At 39.5% G+C, this 11,472-nt stretch overlaps 1 protein-coding gene, 1 long non-coding RNA gene and 1 other non-coding gene across 6 annotated transcripts; 2 read left to right on the plus strand and 1 right to left on the minus strand.

Annotated features, from left to right (window-relative positions):
* Positions 1-177: 177 nt before the first annotated feature.
* On the plus strand, positions 178-6,897 carry LOC148364479 (uncharacterized). Its single transcript, XR_015850758.1, has 3 exons — positions 178-257; positions 4,294-4,397; positions 6,289-6,897. It is a non-coding gene; the product is annotated as an uncharacterized LOC148364479 (long non-coding RNA).
* On the minus strand, positions 1,684-5,508 carry rabif (RAB interacting factor). 4 transcript variants are annotated; one of them, XM_088338575.1, is made up of 3 exons: positions 5,412-5,508; positions 4,299-4,456; positions 1,684-2,114 (listed from the first exon to the last, which is right to left on the minus strand). In XM_088338575.1, exons 2-3 carry the CDS (start codon positions 4,440-4,442, stop codon positions 1,866-1,868), a joined length of 393 nt encoding a protein of 130 aa, XP_088194701.1. In that variant the 5' UTR covers positions 4,443-4,456; positions 5,412-5,508; the 3' UTR covers positions 1,684-1,865. The 4 variants fall into 4 exon arrangements, with proteins under 4 accessions (XP_088194701.1, XP_088194704.1, XP_088194700.1 ...); XM_088338578.1 differs by lacking the exon at positions 5,412-5,508 and adding an exon at positions 4,889-5,213 and having other exon boundaries at positions 4,299-4,450; XM_088338574.1 differs by lacking the exon at positions 5,412-5,508 and adding an exon at positions 4,889-5,206.
* trnaa-agc (transfer RNA alanine (anticodon AGC)) lies at positions 5,668-5,740 on the plus strand. The gene has a single exon. It is a non-coding gene; the product is annotated as a tRNA-Ala (tRNA).
* Positions 6,898-11,472: the final 4,575 nt, after the last annotated feature.

Consider the following 11,472-nt stretch of genomic DNA (forward strand, 5'->3'; position numbering starts at 1 on the left):
CAAGCAAATCTAAATTAAAGGCAAATATACCTTAGAAATAAATACAGGGTGTTACTAAGATAGTCTTATCTTATCTTTTAAGACTTTATTACATGTTTGTCCTGGAGTGCCACGTCAAATCACGTAAACAATGTACACTACGTTGTAATCAATAACAATAATAAAGACCATTACATTCTAACGACCCGAACTGGAATATAGTTTAAGTTTACTATTTACGAAAGTAGAGGCTCTCTTCTTGAAAATATTTTTTTGCGGTAACCTACTAAATATACCTTATTATGATACAAAATAGGATGCATGTTTAATATACCTAGTTGATGATAAAACAAATTCACGTTGTCCTTTTTAGATATCCTGTCATTGGAGTTAAGAAGGGTTAAATCTTTAAAATCTGTAAAACTGGCAGTGGTATTATTTTTAACATAATTATCTTTGCACGTTGTGATGTTTTTGCAGTAACCTACAAGAGTAATATTATTATACTAGGAAGGTGAATATTTGATATACCTAGTTGTTGGTACTACTTACATTGCCCATCGAGCTTTATTGTTATTGGTTCTGTGGGAGTTAAAACTTTAAAGACTATAACTGATAGTCAGGGGTATTCTTTTTACAATGATTATCTTTTGAGTTTCTAATGCCTAGTTAAAACAGTCACAACAATGACCAAAAAATGGCCAGAGTATTACGAATATTTCCCCCAAATAATGGCGATCAAGCCGCTCTATAAAATCAACTTGTACACACATGCTAATTTCAGAGTATTCCATCCATTGTTTGCACCGCTTATCCTCAGTAGGGTCGCGGAGGTGCTGGAGCCCATCCCAGCCATCTTCGGGCAGTGGGCAGGGGACACCCTGAACTGGTTGCCAGCCAGTCGCAGGGCACACAGGGACAGACAATTCGCTCGCTTATTCACACCTTGGGACAATTTTTTTGACCGGCCAATTAAGCTGACATGCATGTTTTTGGAATGTGGGAGGAAACCGGAGTGCCCGGAGGAAACCCACGCGAGCACGGGGAGAACATGCAAATTTTGCACAGGAAGGTTGGTAGCTGGATTTGAACCCATGACCTCAGAACTGTGCCGCACACACGCCAACCACTGTGTCACCGTGCTGCCCTTCAGAGTATTCATTTAGATTAAAAAAATAGGTTGTAAATGGGAATTTAGCAGTTAAAAGACAGTCAATAACCTTTGCAAACTTCTACTAGTTACAACTAGTATTTTGATATTGATAGCACAAAGGGCTACCGATTTGATAAGCATTTCTAAAATCACTTGTGTTATTACCAAGTTGTAATGATTAGAAGTAGGATGAAAATACGGTTAAGGCAACCACTAAAACAATAGCCTTTACATCTATAAATTATTGGCTGATTTTAAAAAGGAATTTTGTAAGAATTGATCAAGTATTTGAATACACTGATCATGACAATTACTTCTCATGCTGCTTAGAAATCAAATTTCCTGAAAAGAAAAATCACAATAAGACATCACTGGCAAGCTATTTTTAGAACTGGTTCTCAGGTTACTTTCAACATGATGTTGACCCCTGATAATACAAATGATTATCGTTCTCAAGGGAGCATTTATAATGAAACAATAGTGTGCAAGTGTCCACAATCATAGCAAAATTATAAAAATGGGAACCCAAGACTGCCAGATCACACACAAAATTGAGAAAGTTACACATTTTTATTAGAGCACAATGATTCAAATGTCTGTGGGAAATAAAAACAGTCATGACATGATCAGTAAGACAATGTGTAATTAGAAAGGCCCTCGCTAAAAATAAAGCCACCCAAGCACATTCACTCCATTTATTTGACAATTTCTTCTGTTTTCTTAAGCTTTAATACTAAGCATGGTTAACCCGTTCGATTGCAATATAGTAACCTATCTTATCATCCAAAGAGTGCCATCCGATGGGTCCGATCTCACAGTCAGCGCAGATGAGATACTTGATCCTGCCGACATCGTTGGTGAAGCCCACGTTTTCAAAATCAAACATATCCCCCACTAACCAGTGGGCAGTCAGTGTGTCCCTGTCCACAGAGCCCTCCGTGGTGCTGAGGCTGCTCTTTTTACGCATAGACGGTAGGATGAGCTAAAATGAGAAAGAACACTCATTTAACACACGATGATACATGAGAATTGTAGTTTGAAGTAACAATGACTCGGAACGTTTTTAAGTTTTAACTAGCAACCGCCATCTCCTGACTTGTGTCATCATTTCAATTTCTGTTAACTTGTTTGTGATGCGCATGCAATTAAGTGCATATTGACAGGCTTGAGACCGTTCGGGCAACTAGCAGGATTGATACTGTGTTACAAGGCCAGTTGCAACAAAGTGTGAGGATTGGAGATATATCTCCTCTTGTTATGAAATCACTAGTTTTTTTTCCTCCATTTTTGCTTGGTGCCGTTGGTGCATGCACCATAAGTAATAATGCACTTATTAATGTACCTAAGTAAGCCCTACTTTCAGGATTTTCCATGATTGTTGAATTGTGTGCATGGGGCTTTAAGTTAAGCCATCCCTATCAGTGCGGATGAGCTTTATTTTCTCACATGGTTAGTCTGTGCCTTGTGGTGTAATACGAAAATGTGTCACTGCATGTATAGTCATAATTGTGCGAGTTTCCAGTTATAAACTTTTCATTCTTTTTGTCATCACATCAATATTTTAATCAAGTTAATTATATAGTGCAGGGGTCTCAAACCCGCGGCCCCCAAGATGATAGTTTGAGGCCCCCTGCCTTAATATGAAAGTTAATGGGACAGTGTGTATTTATTTTCCCACAAAATGTCGCTATATTCTCTCGTGCCACCAAAAACGAGTGCTAAAAGCACAACGGAAGGAGACAAAATACGAAGACAAAGTGGACCAAACGCACCTTATTACTTTTTCAAAAGAACATAAATAAAAAGAAATAAAAAGGACAGAAAAAAAAACAAATAATAAAACTCAAGAAAAGTAAGGAAAAATGAAAAAAAGGGCAAAAATGGCACTTTTCCTTTTTTGTTTTTGAGATCTCTTTAATTCTTTTATTTTATCTCCTTCCTTTTTTGCTTTCCTTTCCCTGACTTTTCTTTTTAATCCTGTTTTCCCTTTTTTGCCTATTTCATTTTCCATATTTTCTAAATCTTTAAAAAAAAAAATCCGTTTTATTCTTATTTATGAAAGGCCGGGTAAAAATGGGAAGGAAAAGGGTGTTTTTGCTCACTTTCAGTCTCTGGAGTTTATATTTCTCCTTAGACTCCTTTTTTGGTTGTACTACACATTACAGCGACATCTACTAGACAAACATAAAACACTTTCCCTTTAGAAACAAAGGAATGTTTTTATCAGCACTATTTTTGTGGAAAATTTGGCCCAAACTCGCCCGAACAACAGGCTTCAGCGGCCCCCAACTCAATCGAGTTTCAGACCCCTGATTTAGTGCTAATTAATGCACCTTCCAATTATCTGTTTAATCAGATGTAGTTTTTTTACACATATCTATTTAATGTATCCGATAAAATAGTCCTTATATATTTGCTTAATTGTTCTAAGTAGTGTTTTGATTGGGAGGAATGCTTTGAGTTATCAAACAACCTGCTGGATTACTGACTTATGTTTCCATTTTTTTGTAACCAGTCATGTTTCATCCCTTTTGTATATAAATGATTGTCAGGAATTTTGAAGCACACTTGTGAAATTACAGAATATTCCGTCTCATTTCTTTTTATCCGTTTTATTGTGGTAAAAATGGAACAGATCATGGGCAGCACAGCAGCGTAGTGGTTAGCGCGAGTGCGGCACAGTTCTGAGGTCATGAGATCGAACCTCATGTGTGGAGTTTGCATGTTCTCCCCGTGCTTGCGTGTGTTTCCTCACACATTCCAAAAACAGGCATGTCAGGTTAATTGACCGGGCCAAATTGTCCCTAGGTGTGAATGAACGAGCAGATTGTCTGTCTCTGTGTGCCCTGCGACTGTCTGCCTACCAGTTCAGGGTGTCCCCTTCCCACTGTTCAAAGATAGCAGGGATGGGCTCCAGCACCCCTGCTATCCTACTGAGGATAAGCGGTGCAGATAATGGAACAGCTCAACTCCAGGCCTTTTTTACAAAGTCGCATTGCTCAACCACAATATTAATCGAACAAGCGGATTAAGAAAAAGTCTGTCCTCCTTCACTTGCCATATTTGATTATTGTACATTGAATGTTTTTCTACACAATTTGAGTCGCAGGTCTTCGTCTGAAAATACAATACAAATCATTTTTCGTTTAATATCCTTCCAGGTTACCTCTTTCTCTGCAAACACAGCCATTCCAGGGGACAGAACCTTGGATCCGCATCGTTGACACAAAACAGACTTGCTGTTCTTTCCATCCTCAGAAACAAGGTCGGGCCGATTCACGCAGTCTTCTTTAGTCTGATTGTGGTCCATCTCGAGGTCTGAAACTTGGACAAACACCAAATCGGTTCAAGGAGGGTCCGTTCACTTGCACTGGCAGCATATATAAACACACCAACCTCTCCTCACGTTAAAATGTGGAGTTTTCCCCCCACCTCTTGAATTATTCAGTAAAAGAGAATTTGGTTTTAAACCAAGTTAAAGGCGTGGTAGTGGAAATGTGGAGTCGAGTGAGCAATGATGGCAACAACAGGGGATTTCTCAGCTGACCAAAATCAAGCCGGATATGTGTGAATTGAAGCAAACTAATAACACAAAAATATAAAGCACAGTCTTTTTTGCTGTTTTTTAGAAGAATCCGGGTGTCACTTTAAATCCGTCCCCTCGCACTTGAACAACGTATGCTAACGTTACGAATAAATAATGAAACAAACATGCGGTCATTTTCAAACGATTCTCAAAAAGAAATGAATACGTACCTTCGTAAATTTTGGAAAAGGATGACCAGAGAAGACCTGATAAACAGATTAACCAAATCAAACCATTCTGGCTAGTATTTAACTATATTGTCCAGACGTTACATGGGCTCGTTCAGAAAAGCTCGGGTTTGTATTAGTTCCGGTATAACATATGCAATGCCGCTTATCGTGTTTAGTCCTAATCGTCTACTTTGATCACAATTATGAGGATACACGAGGGAAGAATCGATAGAAATATCGCATATTTTGATATTTCTGTTCATTAATCATCAATAAACTCTCATAGATCAAAATGTTGTTGATTAGTGCAATAAACATAGTTGTGCGCTGATTGGCTAAATCTGCGTGAAGAAAACTTCAAATCATCATGTGATTGGTCGAAAACATAATATCGCTCGCTGGTTCGTTCATTCTGATTCGGGCAACCAATTTTTGTCATGGACGAAGAAAACAAAAGAAAAAAACAGATTTTTATCTGTGAAGATAATCGTTGATACACAAAAACTATCTTTTACAATTATACCTGAAAACAGGAGAACACTGCATGGTTAAAATGGCAGCTTATCGTCATCATTGTAAAGTATTTTCGCGTTTCGCCCAGGAAGTAAAGCGTGATTGGTTAAAAGCGATACGTGCCCAGCAATATGAGTGGCCTGACTGATATTTGCCTAACCTTGATTGGCTAGTTGCTGAGCGTTACCGCTGTCCAAACATGCTCTGATTGGTCAAGCGTATACTCCTGTGAAACATATTGTCTAATGGGGTGAGTATGGACAGCAGGGGGATTAGCTCAAATGGTAGAGCGCTCGCTTAGCATGCGAGAGGTAGCGGGATCGATGCCCGCATCCTCCAAACCTTTTTTGCCTCAAGTCAATTCCCTAATAAATTACCCGTACATTTGCTATCTAAATTTGTTGTTTACTACTGACTTTAAACTATATAATTTAAGTCACGTCATGTTTATTTGTGACGCCCTTAATCACAAAGAGTCTCAAAGGGCTGCACAGATCACAAATGCAAATTACAGACTATTATTACGTCATCTCCTAAACTAAAATGCAATACAAAGGAAATTATTATTATAAATTATTATTAAAACCCACATGAGCGCAAGGAAAAACTCAAAAACCTCAACATGAGGAACATGAAGAATCATTGAGAATAGACCACACGGGAGGTAATCCCCCTTCCATCAAATATTTCAGACTCTCTTATATATATATTACAAAATACTGTACCAAAAACATTTTTATTTCATCTTTTTTTCCCGGAAGGCCTTAAAAGGTGCACCCAAAGTAAATCTAAAGATACTTAAACCATTTTGGGTATTGGCATTGTTTTGGTCTCTTTTTGAAGACAACACTTTGAGGTTTCTCCTCTACATTCAAAATGTGTTACAGGCACTAAATCCTGCAAGTTTGAATACACGCATCCCAAGAGCGAAGAAGAGATCCGCAGGTTCGAGAGCGTTCCCCATTCAGGCCCCGGTGCTGTGGAATGCTCTTCACCCTGAGATTCGATCTGCAACCTCAGTGGAAATGTTTAAATCTAGGCTTAAAACACACTTCTATTCTATAGCTTATGAATGACCTATATATCTAATATTGACTATCAGTTGTTATTGCAACATCCATTGCAACCTGGGAATCCTGGAAGGGGGATTACCTCATGTGCGGTCCCTTCTCAAGGTTTCTTCATTTTCCTCATGTTGAGGTTTTTGAGTTTTCCTTGCCCTCATGTAGGTTTTAGATAAGGGGATGGTGTAATAATAGTCTGTGGTTTGCAATAATCTGCAGCCCTTTGAGACTTCTTGTGATTAAGGGCTATACAAATAAACATGACAAAAAACTGATTTTGTGTCTACCTATTTTTTTCTCTCCATAAATCTGCCTGGAACATTAATGAAGCGGGGTGGTGTGAATGAATAACAAAACAGGATTACACCCCAAATTTGACAATACTACAAAAATGAGCATTTGGCATAGGTTTCCCTAAGGAGAGGACCCCATCTTAATAGGAATGCTTAATATTAATGTGTCCTTTGCAAGTTTGACATGTGTAACTCAGTGTTTCTGTGTATTACACAACCAGACACTCCGGGCAGTCCAAAAAACACCAGGGAGATAAGAGAGTCAACCAGGCTGCCAGTCTTAAAACATGTTTAATGAGGCACCAAGATTTCTTGAAGAAATCAACTGAAGAGAAGGATGAAGCAGTTGAAGCCAGCTACGTCATTAGTGAGATGATTGCTTAAGCAGGAAAGCCATTCACAGACAGTGAATTTGTCAAAAAGTGCCCAAAACAGGTTGCACATATTTTTAAACGTCAGACTTTCTGCCAACACTGTGGCCGAGCTCATTTCTGACCTGTTATTTGACATTAATGATCAACTGCATGAAAAAGCAAAATGTTTCTGTTTATATTCAGTGGCTCTTGATGGATAAATAGATAGATAGATACTTTATTCATCCCCGCAGGGAAATTCACATTTCCAGCAGCATCCCTTCGCTGAGAACAATACAATAATAAAGCAAAAGGAATACAATATACAAATACCCAATGTGACGTGCTAATACCCACTGTAGCGTGTTGTATAGAGTATTTAAATAGTGCTACAAAAAATACACACTGCACTAAAAGTACGGTAATATGCAATGTAGGGGGTGTGGTTTAATGTGGGCCTTTACTCCGTTGGGTGGAGTTAAAGAGCCTCACGGCATGAGGAAGAAAAGATCTCTTCAGTCTGTCCGTGGTACAAGACAGTGACAAGTCTGTCGCTGAAGCTGCTCTTCTGTCTGGATATAATGCTGTGTAGTGGATGTGATGAATTGTCCATGATTGACCGCAGCTTTTTCAGTGCCCGTCTCTCGGCTACTGTTGTCAGGCTGTCGAGCTCTGTGCCCACAACAGAGCTCGCTTTCCTCGCCAGTTTATTGAGACGAGAGGCATCCTTCTTCTTGACGCTGCCTCCCCAACACGCTGCCGCATAGAAGAGGGCGCTTGCCACAACTGTCTCGTAGAATATTTTCAGGAGCTTTTTGCAGATGTTGAAGGACGCCAGCCTTCTGAGGAAGTAAAGTCGGCTTTGACCTTTCCTAGATAGAGCTTCTGTGTTGGTTTATGAGACCATAAATATCAGACACTGCCCAGCTTATAATATACGTCCGTGGTTTAATGAGAAATTTAAAGTGATGGCCGAGTTGCTGACAGGAATTCCAATGCATGACCACTGCTCAAGAAATATTTCAGCAGCTGTGTTATGCCATTGAAAATGCATCACTGACTGTGAGATAGAATGGACTTGTAGCACTTGTTAAAAAAAACTGGAAGAGGAAGTCCTGGAGGAGGCCATAGCTCTGCACTTCATTATCCATCAGCAGGCTCTTTGCAGCAAATGCCTTAAGTTTGACAATGTAATGCCTTCGTTGTGAAATGCATCAACCAAACCAGGTCCAGGAGCTTAAAGCATAGGTTCAGTGCTTTTTAAATTATTTTAGAGGAAATGGAGTCAGAATACAGGGATGTGCTCTACATCACTGAGGTATGTTGACTCGACAGGGGAAACGTACTGAATAAATATTTGAGTTCATAAGTAAAAGTCTTCTTAGAGAAGGAAGGTGTGGCTGTTCCTGTGCCAAGTGATCCCAACTGGCACATGGACTTAGCTTTTCTTGGGGATATCTTACAGGAGCTTAATGTACTGAACAAGAAGCTACAAGGCAAGGGACAACCTCTCAATGTGAGAGCATTCCGTACAAAACCTGTGTTATGGTCCAGCTCTCTCAGAGAAACCTTTGCCAATTCCCAGCATGCGAGGCTCTCGGGGTTGCAGGCAAATTATTAAATGGTAAGAAGTATGTTGAGGCCATTTTGAAGCGACAAGAGGAATTTGATCACAGATGTACAGACTTCAAGACACAGAGCCACATTTCAAATGTTTGCAGATCTTTCTCCTTTGATGTGCAAGATGCCCCTCAGCACTCAATGCTAGGTTCAGGGAAATGAGTGGAGAAGCAGACAAAACTTAGGCAGTTTTTGACACCCAACTTCCCTGAGCTTTCCTGAGTTTTCAAGCGTACCATGCGTCTTTTTGGGAGCTGTGTGAGAAGCTCTTCTCCAACTTGAACTTCTATAAGTCCAAGTGCAGGTCCAGACTTACTGATGAGCACCTTCAAGCCCTACTGAGGGTCTCCACTGCTTCTTCCCTCAAGCCAAATGTGGCTCGGGTATATGAGAAGATGCGATACCAGGTCTCTAGCAGCAAGAAGTAGGCCAGAGAAGCCTTGTTCAGAACATTTCAGGTTTAATGTTATATTCCTGTTCAGAACGTTTAACTTAAGAAAAAACTATAAATACTGACCTTTTAAACTGAATGAAAATAACTATTTTCTCTAATGAACCAGTCAGTCAATTTGTATGTGGTTTCATTAGTCATCTGCATCTACTGTATAATATTTTTCATTTACTTATTGAATTCATTATTTTGTGTTGAAATAAAAGTATTTGAGAACTTTGGAATGTTTTATCAGCACTTTTAATGTGGAAATCCTAATGCGGCCCAGCCACACCAAGCCTCAGCCTCCAGTGGCCCCCAGGTCAATTGAGTTTGAGACCCTGAGGTCCAGGCAAACTAAAAGTATGCCATTTGGGTGACCTTTTGCGCGTGATGTCAAGTTGCCTTTTCTGGCAGAATGAAAACCATGACGGCAGGAAGGAAGCACTTGAGCAAACGACAGTTAAATAGGGAATTGAGTTGAAACTAATACCAATAACCATAACAGAAAAATATAACCACCACTTTTTACCATGGTGATTTATTCCTGTGCAATGGGAAGGGTTTTAATTGGAATTGTGTCCTTTTTGGAGAAGACAGAAGAAGGCTGTTTATCTGCAGTCAAACAGAGGGACTGGAGTTGTGACAAGGCCCTCAAGTTTTCCAGGATGCGCAGCAAACATTTTCTACAAGGTACATTGGATGGAATTTATACACTACGTACATGAGCTGCTTTTATAGTGATTAACCAGGGTTTCGAAACAGTAATCTTCCAAATATCACATGTATTGAAAACTGTTTTGCTTTTTACGCTAAAATGAACTGCAAATCATCAACAGGTAAAACGGCAAATGAACATTCAGAAGATAAAATATAATTCCGCCAAAGTAAGACAAGCTCAAAAGTGATTTCTATACAAGATGAAAATGTCTTTGCTTAACTGCAAAACGAAGCACAGCAACGCGTTCCAACAATGAAGTGTTAAGCATTCAGACTTTTGTAAGCTTTTAGATCAGCACTGGTGTATGGGGATACTCAATTTACAAAAAGTAGTACAAATGGTGTGGACTGAAGTCAGGCGGACTGGAGGATTCGGTTATTCGGAAGACTGTATAGGTCGGTATCTAGCATAGCTAATGCTATCCTCTGTTTCTCTAAATAGCGCCCTTTGTGCTTTCTGACAAGGTGAGCCACCTCATCCGACAGCTGCACAATATTCATTTGACTAGTCATTGCCAATGGTGGTGAATACTATAGCTGTTTTTTGCTGTCGTTGTCTACGATTTACTGGCCACGCCCACTGTTTACGACGATTTTACTGCCGTTCGTCAAGGTGTGTGCAGAGTCAATTATGAAATGCTTTAACATACAAAAATGACCTAGACTTTTAATGAAATATTTGTATATTAGCCATTGTTTGACTTGAATGCTCACTGTGCCTGCAAATATAATTTTATCTTACAATGTCAGCTATCATTCCAACCTGCGGATACGCAGCCATAACCATATATAACATGACCAGGAATGCTTCGAAATTGGTCTCGACATATTTAATTTGCCTCGGCTATGACGCTATTGGCCCACGGGCGAGAACAGATATGGTAATGGTTCAGTTTTTCAAAAAGACAAGGTCTATTATTTGACCAGCTATGGATGTAAGGTGTTGTGCGGCCGAAAACGAGTGCTAAGAAGCATATTATTATTATTATTATTATAAGGAAGAATACAAACTATCGAGACCCAAAGTGACCAAGACGCATCATTTTTTGTTCAACCTTTTGAGGTTTATGGGTACTCGGAGCAGCAAGATGGCAGACAATTATGCCAGCTGCCTTTAGGTGAGGCTCATGTTATATGAATTAATGCTTTTTTTCTGTCCGACAAGTGTTAAAAAAATGTACGTTTACACAACAGTTCATTTATTTTTGCCATTTATTTTTTCAATTAATATTTTTCTTCTACCAGTTCACACGGCACCACTTCCTGTGGTGTGTCTTAGGCAAGTACTGGCTGGAAGCACCTATCCCTCTTAAGGCATGTATAGGGGTTTGACCTTCTACATTAAAAGGTGCTGGTTTCCATGCTTACTGCTAGCAGGAGAACCCCCCTGATCTGACTCAGATGCAGCACCTTCACCATCTGGTTTCCGTTGTTTTTCGTTGTAATGCGACATCCCGCTCTTCAGAGATGAGCTGGACCTGGGGATTGACGAACATACTGATAGTATTGATATATACACCAGATAAGAGGCATGAAATAATAGTTCAGAATAGCAATTAGGACGAGCACAAAACTTTTGTTTAAGCAAGAA

This window comes from Urocampus carinirostris, chromosome 6 (assembly GCF_059441175.1).
Source record: "Urocampus carinirostris isolate Australia breed hairy pipefish chromosome 6, RoL_Ucar_1.0, whole genome shotgun sequence".
Classification (NCBI taxonomy): domain Eukaryota; kingdom Metazoa; phylum Chordata; class Actinopteri; order Syngnathiformes; family Syngnathidae; genus Urocampus; species Urocampus carinirostris.

Bases quoted from the DNA above. Each gene is read 5' to 3' on its own strand.
- rabif (XM_088338575.1), bottom strand. From the start codon at position 4,442: ATGGACCACAATCAGACTAAAGAAGACTGCGTGAATCGGCCCGACCTT. The intron at 2,115-4,298 runs GTAACCTGGAAG...TTCTCATTTTAG, and splicing joins CTGTGTTTGCAGAGAAAGAG to CTCATCCTACCGTCTATGCG.